This window comes from Saccopteryx bilineata, chromosome 5 (genome assembly GCF_036850765.1).
Source record: "Saccopteryx bilineata isolate mSacBil1 chromosome 5, mSacBil1_pri_phased_curated, whole genome shotgun sequence".
Lineage (NCBI taxonomy): Eukaryota > Metazoa > Chordata > Mammalia > Chiroptera > Emballonuridae > Saccopteryx > Saccopteryx bilineata.
The window spans coordinates 236,931,486-236,946,818 of NC_089494.1; the positions used below are offsets into that span (position 1 = coordinate 236,931,486).

The 15,333-nt window shown below is 39.4% G+C and overlaps 1 protein-coding gene across 5 annotated transcripts in view; it reads right to left on the bottom strand.

The window, feature by feature from the left end:
- Window positions 1-15,333, bottom strand: part of N4BP2 (NEDD4 binding protein 2) — an 81,147-nt gene that overhangs the window by 47,305 nt on the left and 18,509 nt on the right. For 2 of the 5 annotated variants that reach the window (XM_066278933.1, XM_066278932.1), the window contains exons 4-6: window positions 6,623-6,963; window positions 1,712-2,846; window positions 175-299 (exon numbers count right to left, since the gene is read on the bottom strand). In XM_066278933.1, coding sequence (XP_066135030.1) covers window positions 175-299; window positions 1,712-2,846; window positions 6,623-6,848 — 1,486 coding nt within the window. In that variant the 5' untranslated portion in view covers window positions 6,849-6,963. Of the gene's footprint in view, window positions 1-174; window positions 300-1,711; window positions 2,847-4,430; window positions 4,524-6,622; window positions 6,964-12,807; window positions 12,917-15,333 lie in introns of those variants that run through there. The other 3 variants (XM_066278934.1, XM_066278936.1, XM_066278935.1) reach the window with 3 other exon arrangements.

The following is a 15,333-nucleotide window of genomic DNA, read 5'->3' on the forward strand; positions in this document are numbered from 1 at the left end:
GCTTTTACCTCTTATTATACAATGTAAGAGTATAGTTATAATTTTATATATATTATAAATCTAGTTATAAATCAAATTAATTATAACTTTTCTAAAGTTACATGTCTCTCAAAACTAAGAGAATATTTTCTTTATATCACTCAATATTTTCTGGAATCTGACATCTATTCTTACCACGATTCTGGTTCCATTCATGTGCTTCTCCTAAATATTTTACATCAAACTGGTACTGTCCATTTATGTAAAAGTAATCATCAGTACTAAGAATGACTCCACTTGGATTGTCCTCTTGCAAAGTCCTGTAAATGATAAATGGATTTTATTTAAATTTTCTTTTAGGCCTGACTAGGCGGTGACGCAGTGGACAGATTCAGACTGGGATGTGGAGGACCCAGGTTCGAGACCCCGAGGTTGCCAGCTTGAGCACGGGCTCATCTGGTTTGAGCAAAGTTCACCAGCTTGAGCCCAAGGTCATGGCTAGAGCCAGGGGTTACTCGGTCTGCTGTAGCCCCCCGGTCAAGGCACATATGAGAAATCAATCAATAAACAACTAAGGAACTGCAACGAAGAATTGATGTTTCTCATCTCCCTTCCTGTCTGTCCCTATCTGTCTCTCTCTCTGTCTGTGCCACACACACAAAAAAAAGTTTTCTTTTAAATTCTCTAACTTTTTTTATAGGGTCATAACCCAAGTTAAAAAAATCCAACTATTAGCCCTGACTGGTCGGCTCAGTGGTAGAGCATCAGCCCCGTGTGTGGATGTCCAGAGTTCAACTCCCAGTCAGGGCACACAGGAGAAGCAACCATCTGCTTCTCCACCCCTCCCCTTCCACCTTCTCTCTCTCTCTCTCTCTATCTCTCTCTCTCTCTTCTCCTCCCACAGCCATGGCTTGATTGGTTTAGTACTTGGCCCCCGGAGCTAACGATGGCTCCGTGGAACCTCCACCTCAAGCACAAAAAATAGCTTGGATGCAAGCATGGCCCCAGATGGGGGTTGCCAAGTGGATCCTGGTCAGGGCACATGTGGGAGTCTGTCTCTCCATCTCCCATCCTCTACTTGGTAAAGGAAAAAAAAAATCCTTTACAAGTACTGTACTATTATTTCAGAGTGAGAATATTGTGATATTCAAACAAATTGCATTGGAAATCCTCTAAAGATTTCCTACAGAAGTGACACAGACGAATACAGAAGACAAAATAATAAGGGCACCATTTTTACAAATTCTCTGACTACGAGTGATTCATCCTATGCATTCTTCCTTCAAATCACATATTTCTAAAAGTGTTATTTAACAACACCCTACAATCCCAAATTTCCAATTACTAGAATTATTATATTTAAGAATTTCTTGAACTCACAATCAACTACGGCTCTTTCTGTAACCAAAGATAAACTCATCTTTCTCCCACTCAAATTAGTTGTTTTTTTTCACATAAAGCTACTTCTATTGATTTCACAAACTCACAATCTTGAATGTATCTTTAATTTTTTTTCTTCCGTCTCTTAAAATAATAATCTAAGATGAAATATTCAATAAAAACTTATGGTGAAACAAAGTGCAATTAGCCACAAAGTCAGAAAAAATCAGCATAAAGAAAACATTTTAAGGGTTACTAAACAATTCTATTAGGCAAAAGCACATATTCATACTCTATTATAAATGTTCAGGTGCATGCACTGTACTTTTTAAAATTCAATTAAGCCTCATACCTTGCCAAAAAAGACTTTCCTGATCCCGGAAGCCCTCTGAGAAGAACAAGAACTAGTCCAATATAAGATGTCTTCTTTCTTACAACCTGAGAAACGGGCGTTTCTTGTACTTGATAAGCACTTGTTCCCTCTTTATTTCTCCACACGTTTGTTGGGGAAGGGTGAGAAAAAACTGGGGGTGGAAATGTATAGTTGACAGGTCTCCAGTGTGCAGCTGTGGTAACAACAGGAGCTACAAAGCCATGGTTTCCTTGAAAGAGGTCAAAAGCAGGAATCATTGGATTCCACATTGGCGGAGGTGGAGGAGGCAGCAGCAGAGGAATAGGGGTAAGTACTGGGCAATAATTCACGTCCTTTCCCTTTGGTGGCAATTCACTATGTTTGTGTGGCTTGAAATTGAATTCTTCAGAAGGTACAAACACATCAGACACAGAAGTAGATTTCTGATCCCCACCTGTACCTAGTAAACCAAGCCCTGGGTTTTGAACAGCATGGCTTAAAGGAGCCAGAGGTTCATTGGCATCCAAATCTACAGGGGCTTGAGAGAACTGAGTCTCAACACACTCTGATTCTAAAAGCTCTTGCTCTCTTTGACTGAGATTGCTACGACCCACCACAGTGTCATTTGCTACGTTTAAAGAACTGTTTAGAAGAGAATCTTCCAACTTGTTATCCTTTATATAATTTTTTGACTCATTTGAAACTGACTGTGAAGTTAAGGGGTTTGAACTAAAAGTAGAGGCAGAATTCTCTAAATTTTCACTGTTCAAATCCATATTTTCTGTAGAAAGAATGGGAGTCATAGTACTTGAATCTGAATTTATAAATGCACTCGGGTCACTAAAGCTATTAACATCCTGCAAAGGCAAAACTGAGTATGCTTGGTCATCAGAAGAAGAGTTCAATTTCTCAAAAGCATTCTGTATTAAGGAATCCAAGTCTTCAGTTAGTTGCATGTCCAAGAATGAATCCATTTTTGAATCGACACTCTCTTCTTCAGGTGGACACTTTTCCATTATTTCAGGTCCTGATGCACTTACTTGGTTCTCAGAAGCAGTGATGCTTTTTGAAGATGATTTTTCTATCTTGGTATCCGTGGCAGATAATTCTAATAGACAATCCATGGCATTATCAACTGTACAACAATAAGAATAACAGCAATAAAATATGTACATATATGTATTGAAAACAGTAAAATTTAATCAAAACATACATATAATTATACTGGATTTTTGCATTGAATGAAATATAGAGGAATGTATAAATATTCTAATCATTTTTTAAAATTAGTATTAATATACCAGTCTGTTTTAGTGAAAGGTCTGAAAAATGAAGACATGTAATGTTGTTACTTACAAACAGTAACAAATTAGGCTAATAAACTGCCATCAAGTAGATTTCTCTGAGGAACTCACTGAGTAAATATAAAAAAGATCTGTAATTGTTATGTGCTAGGGTTATTTCTAAACATCCTAAAACTAGTTGATTTATTCAACATATACCTACCTACTGCATGTCCTTTTAAATATTAAGTATTTAAAGTACTCTTCTAGTAAATCTAATTTCATTATGTAGTCCATGATATGAATTTCACTTAATAAAAAAATTTATGAGAAGGTACCTATATGTCAGCTATACTTTGTACAAAGATGAATAAGACATTGTTCTGCTACACTTAAAGGAATTTTGCAGATTAAGAAATACAAATTGCCAGTTATAAAGACAGTCATGGGAATGTAAAGTACAGTCAATAATACAATAATAACTATATATGGTGCCAGATGGGTACCAGACTTACCCAGGAGATCACTTCCTAAATTATATAAATGTGTAACCACTATACTGTACACCTGACACTAATACAATACTGCATGTCAACTGTAATTGAAAAATAATTTTTAAAAAAATTTTAAGTATTTTTGGCAGTCTACTGAAGGCAATTAAAGATATTATACTGTAACACAATTACATTATAGATTAAATAATACACACTTTTAATAATATAAAAATGCCACAGCAGCTTGCAGGAGAGTAAGGAAAAACTTCACATAAGGTGATATGTGAACTAGGACTTGTCAGAAAGAAACAGGAGAAAGGCAAAGCCAGTCTTGCAAACATACAGCATATTTATAGTATTAAGAGAAGTTGATGGGCACACAGTAGTATAGTAAGTAAGAGAAGGAGGAAAGGGAGACCAAGGGAAATTTGAAGGTGTCCTGTATGTCATGGTAAAAGATCAATTTTATTTCTAAGGGAACATGAAGGGAAACCACCTCTCATAGCATTTGGGTTACAAGTTTTATATGTATCACCTCACTGAATCCTCAAAAGATACTATGATATAGTATTCCTAGCAAATAGATAAAGCAAAGTTAAAAAAATACATCAACCTGGCCCAAGTGACAAGCTCATGACTTTTGGTAAGTCTGACTCCAATGCAGAGCTCTCTTCAATATAACACAAACAGGGAGGCATTAGAATTGTTAAGCATTTGGAATTTGGGGCTTTTTCATGTTTATTTTTTTGTTTTGTCTTGTAGTCTTTTTTAAGAAAGATAAATATGAAAACAACACAGTACAGTGGGTAACAGCTCTTGTCTCAAGTCAGAACACCAGCTTTTAAGTCCCTATTTGTTGGCTATGACACTTTGAACACGTTGCCTAACTTTCCTAAACCTTGCCTTTCTCATTTGTGAAATGGGGATAATATAAGCACCTACCTCATAGGGTTGCTGTGAGGATTAAATGAGATAATCCATGAAAAATTGCTGTGCACAAGGACTGGCACCTAGTAAGCACCCAAATAATGTTCCCTTGAGAAGAAAAACAAAGATGGATTGGAGGGGACAAGCCTGACAGAGAGACCAGTTAGGAGATTACAGCAATACTACTACAAAAGCTAGAAGCCCTACACACAGAAAAAAGAAGAAAAAAGAGATAGAAAGAAAATATAAGAGGTATTTCTATGAAAGAAAATATACCACAAAGGAAAAGAGGAACAAAAAATGTTAATGTGTATAAAAGGAAAAGCAGTATTAAATTAAAATAAATAAAAAGATATAGATCACATAAATGAAGTCCTTACACATATTGTTGACAAAAACTAAAATAGTAAAAAAAAAAAAGAAAAACAAATAATTTACATGAGAATTAATGGACAATATATGTACAAAATGTCCAACATTCCTATTTATTTAAAAAACACTAAAAATAAATAAAAAAAACACAAATTAAAAAAAGTAATTTTATTCCTATTAAAATCTTAAAATATTACTATACAATTCTGAAAAGGCTGTGGTGAAACCACTATATTTACACAGTGTTTGTGGTATTATAAATTGGCACACCTCCCTGGTAGGCAATTTAACAGTGTTCCCAGTAGCTGAAAACTGTCCTTACCCATGACATAAGAAAAAAAACTTCGGGACCAAGAATAAAAGCCAAAAGAAGGAAAAACTATTTCAACCAAGCTGTTCTCTGAAATATTAATTTTTAGAAAGCTAATAAAAATAAATTTAAAAATTCCAGCAACACTGAAAAAATGCTTAGGTTAAGTTTAAAAAGCAGAATACACATTCAATGCTACTATTCAAACTACTCAAAATATCAATATCTACAAGGTATAGAGATGATCTTGGAAAAGATAAACGTGTTTTTCTGTTTGGATTAAGGGTAACATTTTTCTTCTAATTCCGCATGCCTATCTTAGTTTATGTGCAACCAATAAATTTTAAAGACATCAAACTTAGGAAATAAATACTGAAGTCACACTTATAAAATTCTACACACCATCATTTCTGAACATCATGTGGACTGTTGAAAACTGGCCCTGCATATATATGCAGGAGCATGTATATCATAACAGGACAGATATGCTCACATCACAGGCCATGTAATGAATAAAAATGGAAGTTGATCACATTACCAAAACTTCCCAAATCTAGAATAATTTTCTTATATTTATCATGGCCAACAGCAATACTAAGATTTAATTTACTCATCCAGTTAACTAAGATACTTCCCCCTCTGAAACAAACATACTTCGAAATTATTTATTACAAGTCATTAATATCTGACAAGTCTTTACCAGCGACACACACACACAAACTTTGATCCTCACCAAATAAGTAATAAGAGGTATATACTATGATTTTTCTCATTAACAGTTAAGAAAACTAAGACTCATAGAGGTGGAAATCCAACCCAGGTTTCTTGACTCCAAAGCCAGTGTTTTGAAACCATACTATTCTGTTAGCCTCGATCTTTATCAGCTCTCATTACCACAATTCTAATTACCTTTCCACTCAATAAATACTTATTGCAGTCCTACTGTGAGTCAATTGTTATTTTAGGAGCTAGGGATACTGCGGTAAACAATACTCTTTAAAATCTGTCTTTACGGAGTTAACATTCTAGGACAGTGGTTCTCAACTCGGGATGATTTTGACCCCCAGGGGACAACTAAAATATATGGAGGCATTTTTAGTTGTCACACTGGGGATGAAGGGAAGTGCTACTGGCATCTAGTGGAAACAGGCCAGGGATGCTGAATGAATATCCTACGATGCACACGACAGCCACTCAGAGGGAAGAATTATCCAGTCCAAAATGTCGACACTGTCAATCTAGTCTAGCAGGGAGGTAAAAATAAATAAAACATAGAATATGATATCTGTACATATATCTTACATCAAGAAGTGTACATTTCTTGAAAGCAAGAATGATGCTTTACTCTTCTTCATATCCCTCATAATACCAGACTTAGAATCTTTCCCACAGCAGATGCTCAGTAAGTGATAAACAAAACAGAAATAAGGCAGTCATTTTTCTATATTACTGTACCGGTCATGGCATAATACATGAAGTCTTCTTATAAGATACAACAAAGGGTTCAAACTAAACTTTTTCTCACCTTTGAAATCACATTCAGAAAGCATCAAATATACTACATCAGGATCCAGATCAGAAAACATCTGTGAGATATTGATGAAGAGTTCTTCCTGATCAACTTTTGTTTCACCCATGGAAGGAAGAGTAGTTGGTTCCTCATTACTAGCAACACTGGATACGACAACTTCCTTAAAGTTTGCAGTCTTCCGAAAAGGCTTTCCCCCAAGATTTTTCCTTCTCCTTGGCATTCTGACTTCCAAAACTAAAATGTTTCCCTTTAATTATGTAAGATGTTTAATATATAAGTCATCCCTCAAAAAAAAACAGGGTTAAATATCTTGCACAATCCAGCAGTAATAGGACCTAAAATAGAAAGCAAGTAGAAAACTCAGACTATACAGTTATAGTTCCATTTCTAAAATTGGAATAAGATCTTTATTTAACTCTAAGAAAGTACCATCAACTCTGGCAGCAAAGCCAAAAAAGTTCGTTTCTCCCTCTCCGAAATATTCAAAATTTGCCAGGATAGAACATATTAAAAAATTAAGATCTTAACAAACCTAACATATTTTCAGAGCAGTGAGTACACTGTTTTAATACCATTATTTCTATTAAGAAGAACCATAAAACAGTACAGAACACCCACATTTGGGTGTCTAACAGGCATCAAAAACTTACGTCCAAAACTGAGCTCCTGGTCATCGCCTTCAAACCTGCTCTTCCCTGTCTTTCCCATTTCAATGCAACTCTACCCTTCCAACTGCTCAGGTCAAAAATCTTGGAATAATTCTTGACTCCTCTCATCCCGAATCCAATCAGTAAGCCAATTTTGTCAGTACAACCCTTACAGTGTATCCAGAATATGATCATTCCTCACCATATCCAGTGCTAAACGGCCCCTTGCCTGGATTACTATTACAGTTTTCATAACCAATCGTCCTGCTTCCACCTTTGCCCCTTCCGCCTACTCACACAGTAACCAGTGACTTACACCACAGGTTGGATCATGCCCCTTTTCCGCTAAACTATCCATTTCCACTAGCTTCCTATCTCGCTCAGGGTAAAAGTCAGAGCCCTAAAATGGCCTATAACCCAGACACTTGTTACCTCAATGATGTCATCCCCCAATCCTTTTTTCAGTGCTCATGTCACTCCAGCCACACTTCACCTCCTTCTCTTCTTCAAACACATCAGCCATGTCCATGCCTGGGAACCTTTACATCTTGGTTCCCTATATCTGAATTACTATTTCGCCAGGTGTTATCTTCTCTCTGCTTTCCTATCATTACTCAAATGTTAGCTTCTTAGGAAACAGTCCCCTAATACCACTTAATCCTTCCCTTACCTGAATTTTCTCCATAAGACTTAATCATCTAACACAGTGTAGTATTTTGTTTTATTTATTCATTGTATTTACTACCCATATTCCAGTCAAGTGTAAGCTCTACAATGGCAGGAACACATAAATCTGGAGAACTCTACGCAGTCTATTTACTTTCTCTGTCTAAAAACAATTCAAACTTAACAGATACCAAATTAAATGTTTGATATTATCCCAAAAATCTGTTCTAACCATTTAGTTGGGTACCCCCAACTGTATTCCTATCTCCTAAATGGTATCCTTCCTTCCAACCCTTAACCCCTACAGTTTATTTTCAACTTACCACCAGAATGTTCTCCATACAATGTAACTAGAATGAATCAGGGTCTGCTCTAAATCCTCAAGTAGGCCTGACCAGGCAGTGGCGCAGTAGATAGAGCGTTGGACTGGGATGCAGAGGACCCAGGTTCAAGACCCTAAGGTTGCCAGCTTGAGCGTGGGCTCATCTGGTTTGAGCAAAGCTCACCAGCTTGGACTCAAGGTCGCTAACTTGAGCAAGGTGTTACTCAGTCTGCTGAAGGCCCACGGTCAAGGCACATATGAGAGAGCAATCAATGAACAACTAAGGTGTCGCAACGATAAAATGACGATTGATGCTTCTCATCTCTCTCCGTTCCTGTCTGTCTGTCCCTATCTATCCCTCTCTCTCTTTCTCTGTAAAAAAATAAAAATAAATAAAAAATAAATCCCCATGTCACTCAGAGTAAAAACTAACGTCCTTATAATCATCCACCTTCCTGCTGGACTTTGATATCTCTTCCTCAAGGTATCTGCATTGCTTTCACATTCCTTCAAATCTTTGTTCAAGTGTCATATTCAATCATTTCTTCCTTGATTATCCAATTTAAGATTACATCTCCCACTCCTTCTCCCCACTCTCCTTTTCCTGCTAACTACCCACTGCCCTTAACTCTTTCTAACATACAATAAATTTTACCTTTTAATTAAATTTATTGTCATACCTATGACTCCATCTTCCAGACTGCAGTGTGATTATGGCAACCACCAGTCAGTCACATGTTCCTATTTAAATTTAAATTATATTGTTTATATATTAATACCAGATATGGTACAATTTTGGGCTAAAAACATTACCAGAGAAGTATATTATATAATTATTTTTTAAATGAGTTTTTATTTTTTTATTTTTTATTTTTTAACAGAGACAGAGAGAGAGAGAGAGAGTCAGAGACAGGGACAGACAGACAGGAAAGGAGAGATGAGAAGAATCAATCATCAGTTTTTCATTGGGACACCTTAGTTGTTCATTGATTGCTTTCTCATATGTGCCTTGACCGCAGGCCTTGAGCAGACCGAGTAACCCCTTGCTTGAGCCGGCGACCTTGGGTCCAAGTTGGTGAGCTTTGCTCAAACCAGATGAGCCCGTGCTCAAGCTGGCAATCTCGGGTTCTCGAACCTGAGTCATCCACATCCCAGTCCGAGGCTCCATCCACTGCGCCACTGCCTGATCAGGCCATATTATATAATTATAAAGAATCAGTCTATCAAAAAGATATAGCAACCCAAAATGTATAGGCACCAAACAAAAGCCACTAAAGAAGTAGAACAAAAACTGACAGAACTGAGCCCTGGCCAGGTGGCTTGTGGATAAAGTGTCAACCTGGCGTGCCAGAGGTCATGGGCTCAACCACCAGTCACAGCATATACTTGAAGCAATTAATGAGTGTACAACAAAGTAAAATGAGCTGATGCTTCTCTCTTTCCCTCCCCTTTCCTCTCTCTCAAATAAATGGAAAAAAATTGTTTTAAAAACTGACAGAATTGAAACAGACAAATCCACAATTATAGTGAAGAGACTCCAGTAGTCTTCTCTCAACAATTTATAAATAACTAGACAGAGGCCCTGGCCGGTTGACTCAGCGGTAGAGCGTCGGCCTGGCGTGCGGGGGACCCGGATTCGATTCCGGCCAGGGCACATAGGAGAAGCGCCCATTTGCTTCTCCACCCCCCACCCCCCTCCTTCCTCTCTGTCTCTCTCTTCCCCTCCCGCAGCCAAGGCTCCATTGGAGCAAAGATGGCCCGGGCGCTGGGGATGGCTCCTTGGCCTCTGCCCCAGGCGCTAGAGTGGCTCTGGTCGCAGCAGGGCGACGCCCCGGAGGGGCAGAGCATTGCCCCCTGGTGGGCAGAGCATCGCCCCGCCCCTGGTGGGCGTGCCAGGTAGATCCCGGTAGGGCGCATGCGGGAGTCTGACTGTCTCTCCGTTTCCAGCTTCAGAAAAATACAAAAAAAAAACAAAAAAACAACTAGACAGAAAATCTGCAATGATCTAGAACTCAATAACACCATTAAAAGGATCTAATCAACACTTATAGAACACACCACCCAATAATAGCAGAATAAACATTTTTTTAGAGAGAGAGAGAGACAGACAGGAAGGGAAAAAGACAAGAAGCACCAACACATAGTTGTGTCACTTTAGTTGCTCACTGACTGCATCTCATACCTGCCCTGACCGAAGGGCTCAAGCTTAGCCAGTGACCCCTTGCTCAAGCCAGTGACCTTGGGCTCAAGCCAGATATCATGGGATCTTGTTGATCCCACACTCAAACTGGCGACCCGGCACTCAAGCTGGTAAGCCTGTGCACAAGCCGATGAGCCTGCACTCAAGCCTGCAACCTTGGGGTTTCAAACCTGGCGCCTCAGTGTCCCAGGTCGACACTTTCTCCACTGCGCCACCACGGGTCACGCTCTCCTTCCATTCTTTTTTTTTTTTTTTTTTTTTTTTTTTTTGTATTTTTTCCAAAGTTAGAAACAAAGAGGCAGTCAGACAGACACCCGCATGCACCTGACCAGGATCCACCCAGCATGCCCACCAGACGTTGCTCCATTACCGCCGGAGTCATTCTAACACCTGAGGCAGAGACCCTGGAGCCATCCTCAGCTCCCAGGCCACTTTGCTCCAATGGAGCCTTGGCTGCAGGAGGGGAAGGGGGGGGGGAGGAGAGGGGGGAGGAGAGGGGGAAGGGTGGAGAAGTAGGTGGGTGCTTCTTCTGTGTGCCCTGGCTGGGAATTGAACCCGGGACTTCCACACGCCGGGCTGATGCTCTACCGCTGCGCCAACCACCCAGGGCCTCTCTTTCCATTCCTAACAGGACCTTGCCTCACTATTTCTACCACTACACTAAAAATGTTCTTAGCTAAATCTCCACTAACCTACATGTTACTAAAGTCAAGGATAAAAGGTCCAATTAACCAGAAAGATATGATTCTAAGTTTGTATTCAGCTAATAAAACTCATCTCTGTAAATATTAAACAAGGAGCCTCTCTGTAAATATTAGAATGGAGGAAGAAAAAAAAACAGGACACAGAAGATTTAAGCCATGCAATAAATAACTTCACTTAAGCCTGACAAGGCAGTTACACAGGGGATAGAGCGTCGGACTGGGACACGGAGGACCCAGGTTCAAAACCCTGAGGTTGTTGGCTTGAGCGCGGGGTCGCTGGCTTGAGTGTGGGATCATAGACATGACCCTATGGTCACTGGCTTAAGCCCAAAGGTCACTGTCTTAAAGCCCAAAGTCACCAGCTTGAGCAAGCGGTCACTCACTCTGCTGTAGCCCCCCCAGTCAAGGCACACAGAAGAAAGCAATCAATGAACAACTAAGGAGACTAAGGAGTCACAATGAAGAATTGATGCTTCTCATCTCTCTCTCTTCTGTCCTTCTGTCTGTCTCTCCCTATCTGTCCTTCTCTCTGTCTCTGTCACAAAAAAAAAAATCTATAGGACATAGGACCCGCTCTGGCTGTGTAGCTCAGTTGATTAGAGCATCGTCCCAATATGTCAAGGTTGTAGGTTTGATTCCTGGTCAGGGCACATGCAAGAATCAACCATTGAGTGTTTGGACAGGAGGAACAACAAATCGGTATTTCCCTCTCTCTCTCTCTCTCTCTCTCTCTCCCTCTCTTTAAAATAAAATAACTTTTTAAAAAAAGAGCACTGGATGCAATAACCACAGAATATACTTTATTTTCAACTCCATATGGAATTTGCCAGAAATCTAGCAAAAACAGAACTAGAAAACTCAATTGTTTAAAAATTAAGAAATACACTTCCATATACAAGTCCAAAAAGAATGCATTATGTTAATTAGAAAAGATTTTGAACCAAATAAAAATGCTACATATCTAAACTTTGAGATGCACAGTATCAGAAAAGACAGGCTAAAACATCAATAATCTAAGCATTCTAGCTAAGCCTTTAGGAAAAAATAAAAACACAGCAAATCAAACCCAAAGACTAGAAAGAAAAAATAAAGAGCAAACAAAAAATAGAAAACAGATACAAAGTAAAAGGGATCAACACAGTCAAGAGTTTCTTAAAAAAAAAAAAAAAACTTTTTAAAAAAATTAGTATTAATGATAAATCTCTAGTAAGAGTGAGAAAAAAAGAGAAGGAAAGGTGCAAATAACCAATATCAGAAATGAAGAGCCCTGGCCAGTTGGCTCAGCAGATAAAGCATCAGCCTGGCATATGGAAGTCCCAGGTTCGATTCCTGGTCAGGGTACACAGGAGAAACAACCATCTGCTTCTCTCCCCTTTCTCCTCCCACAGCAGTGGCTCAACTGGTTCCAGGGTTCGCCCAGGCACTGAAGATAGCTCAGTTGATCTGAGTGTGTCAGCCTCAGGCACTAAAAATTGCTAGGTTGATCTGAGTATCAGCCAAACGGGACTGCCAGATAGATATATCCCGGCTGGGGCATATGCAGGGGTCTGTCTCACTATCTCCCCTCCTCTTGGAAGGAAGGGAGGGAGGGAGGGAGGGAAGGAGGGAGGATATATTATAAAAAAGATAAGAAGCCTGACCTGTGGTGGCACAGTGGATAAATTGTCAACCTGGAAACACCGAGGTTGCCGGTTCGGAACCCTGGGCTTGCCTGGTCAAGGCACATATGGGAGTTGATGCTTCCTGCTCCTCCCCCTTCTCTCTCTCTCTCTCTCTCTCTCTCTCCTCTCTATAGTGAATGAATAATATTAAAAATTAAAAAAAAAGATAAGAAAATATAAACAATTTTATGCCAATTAATTTTCTTTCTTTTTTTTTTTAACAGAGAGATTCAGAGAGAGGGATAGATAGGGACAGACAGACAGGAACAGAGAGAGATGAGAAGCATCAATCATCAGTTTTTCGTTGTGACACCTTAGTTGTTCATTGATTAATTTCTCATATGTGCCTTGACTGGGGGGGCTACAGCAGACCGAGTAACCCATTGCTCAAGCCAGCGACCTTGGGTCCAAGCTGGTGAGCTTTGCTCAAACCAGATGAGCCCACGCTCAAGCTGGCAACCTCGGGGTCTCGAACCTGGGTTCTCCGCATCCCAGTCTGATGCTCTATCCACTGCACCACCGCCTGGTCAGGTTATACCAATAAATTTTCAACTTTAAATGAAGTACATACTATTTTTTTGAAATACAAGTCATACCAGATATAATAAAAAAAAAAAGACTTGATCATTCCATATCCATTTAAGAAACGAAATCTGTTAACTTCAAACCTTCACACAAAGAAAATTTTAGGTCTAAATACCTTCATCCATAAATTCCACTAAATAACCTCTGATACCAATCTTATACAAACTTTTTTAGAGAACAGAAAAAGGAAACACGGCCTCCTTTTATGCAGCCAGAATACTGAACCAAAACCTTGCAAGGACATTTAAAAAAGAAAAATTACAGGCCTTTTTCAACCATGAAAAAAGATGCAAAATTCCTAAACAAAATATCAAAGTGAGTGATATATAAAATATAACAATAATGTGCTTGGTTGGAAATTGAAAATGGTGCAGCCACTTTGGAAAACAGTCTGGCAGTTTCTCAGAAGGGTCAATATAGAATTAATTACTTTATGATCTGAATATACAGTGTGTCCGTAAAGTCATGGTGCACTTTTGACTAGTCACAGGAAAGCAACAAAAGAAAACAGGAATGTGAAATCTGCACCAAATAAAAGGAAAACTCTCCCAGTTTCATACCTATTCAGTGCAGTTCGATGTGGGCTCAGGCACAGATTTTTTAGGGCTCCTTAGGTAGCTATCCCATATAGCCTCTACAGACTCGTCACTGACTGATGGCCTACCAGAACGGGGTTTCTCCACCAAACTGCCAGTTTCCTTCAGCTGCTTATCCCACCGAGTAATGTTATTCCTATGTTGTGGTGCTTTGTTATAAACGTGCCGATATTCACGTTGCACTTTGGTCACAGATTCGAATTTAGCGAGCCACAAAACACACTGAACTTTCCTCTGTACCATCCACATCTTGACTAGCATGGCTGTGGGCTGCTCCGCTGTATACACGATGTTACATCATCATCTGCGCATGCGCACATGCTGTCACATCATCCTACAGGAACTGGGAAGGTTTTCCTTTTATTTGGTGCAGATTTCACATTTCTATGGTCTTTTGTTGCTTTCCTGTGACTGGTCAAAAGTGCACCATGACTTTACGGACACTGTATTTTGAATTTAGAAATGGCAAGCTCAATGATCAGGCAAGCTCAATGATCAGACAGAAAGTGTGAGGGAAAGAAAAGGCAAAAAAGACAGCCTTTTGGCTTAGTATCTGGAAATTGCCATTAACTGAGGTTGAAAGAACTGTAGTTAGGGCAGGTGTGCAGTGGAGTATTATACCACTTATAGACACGTCTGGTAAGCCTGACCAGGCGGTGGCACAGTGGATAGAGTGTCGGACTGGGATGCAGAACAGGACCCAGGTTCGAAACCCCAAGGTCGCCAGCTTGAGCATGGGCTCATCTGGTTTGAGCAGATTTCACGAGCTTGAGCCCAAGGTCACTGGTTTGAGCCAGGCGTCACTGTCTGCTGAAGTCCCCTGGTCAAGGCACATATGAGAAAACAATCAATGAACAACTAAGGTGCCACAATGAAGAATTGATGCTTCTCATCTTTCTCCCTTCCTGTCTGTCACAAATATATAAGTATATATATATATATATATATAGAGAGAGAGAGAGAGAGAGAGACACACACACACACACACACACACACACACGCCTGGTGAGAGATGTCTGTTAAACAGACAAAGTGGAGGTGTTCAGTGAGTAGTTTAATGTGGGTGTGAGGTCAGGAAAGAGGTGCAGTTGGAGATGTAAATTTCTTGGCATTTTGTTTTAGTATTTAGAAAGCCAGTCATGAGACTGGGTGAGATCATCAAAGGAGTGGGTTAAGTTGGGAAAAAGAAGAGATCCTAGAGCGCACTCCACTGTTTCCAAGGTAACTGATGTGAAAATCCTGAGAGTGGCAATGTTTTTTGTTTTGTTTTTTAAAGTGAGAGTAGAGGAGATAGACTCCTGCATATGCTCTAACTCTGATCCAC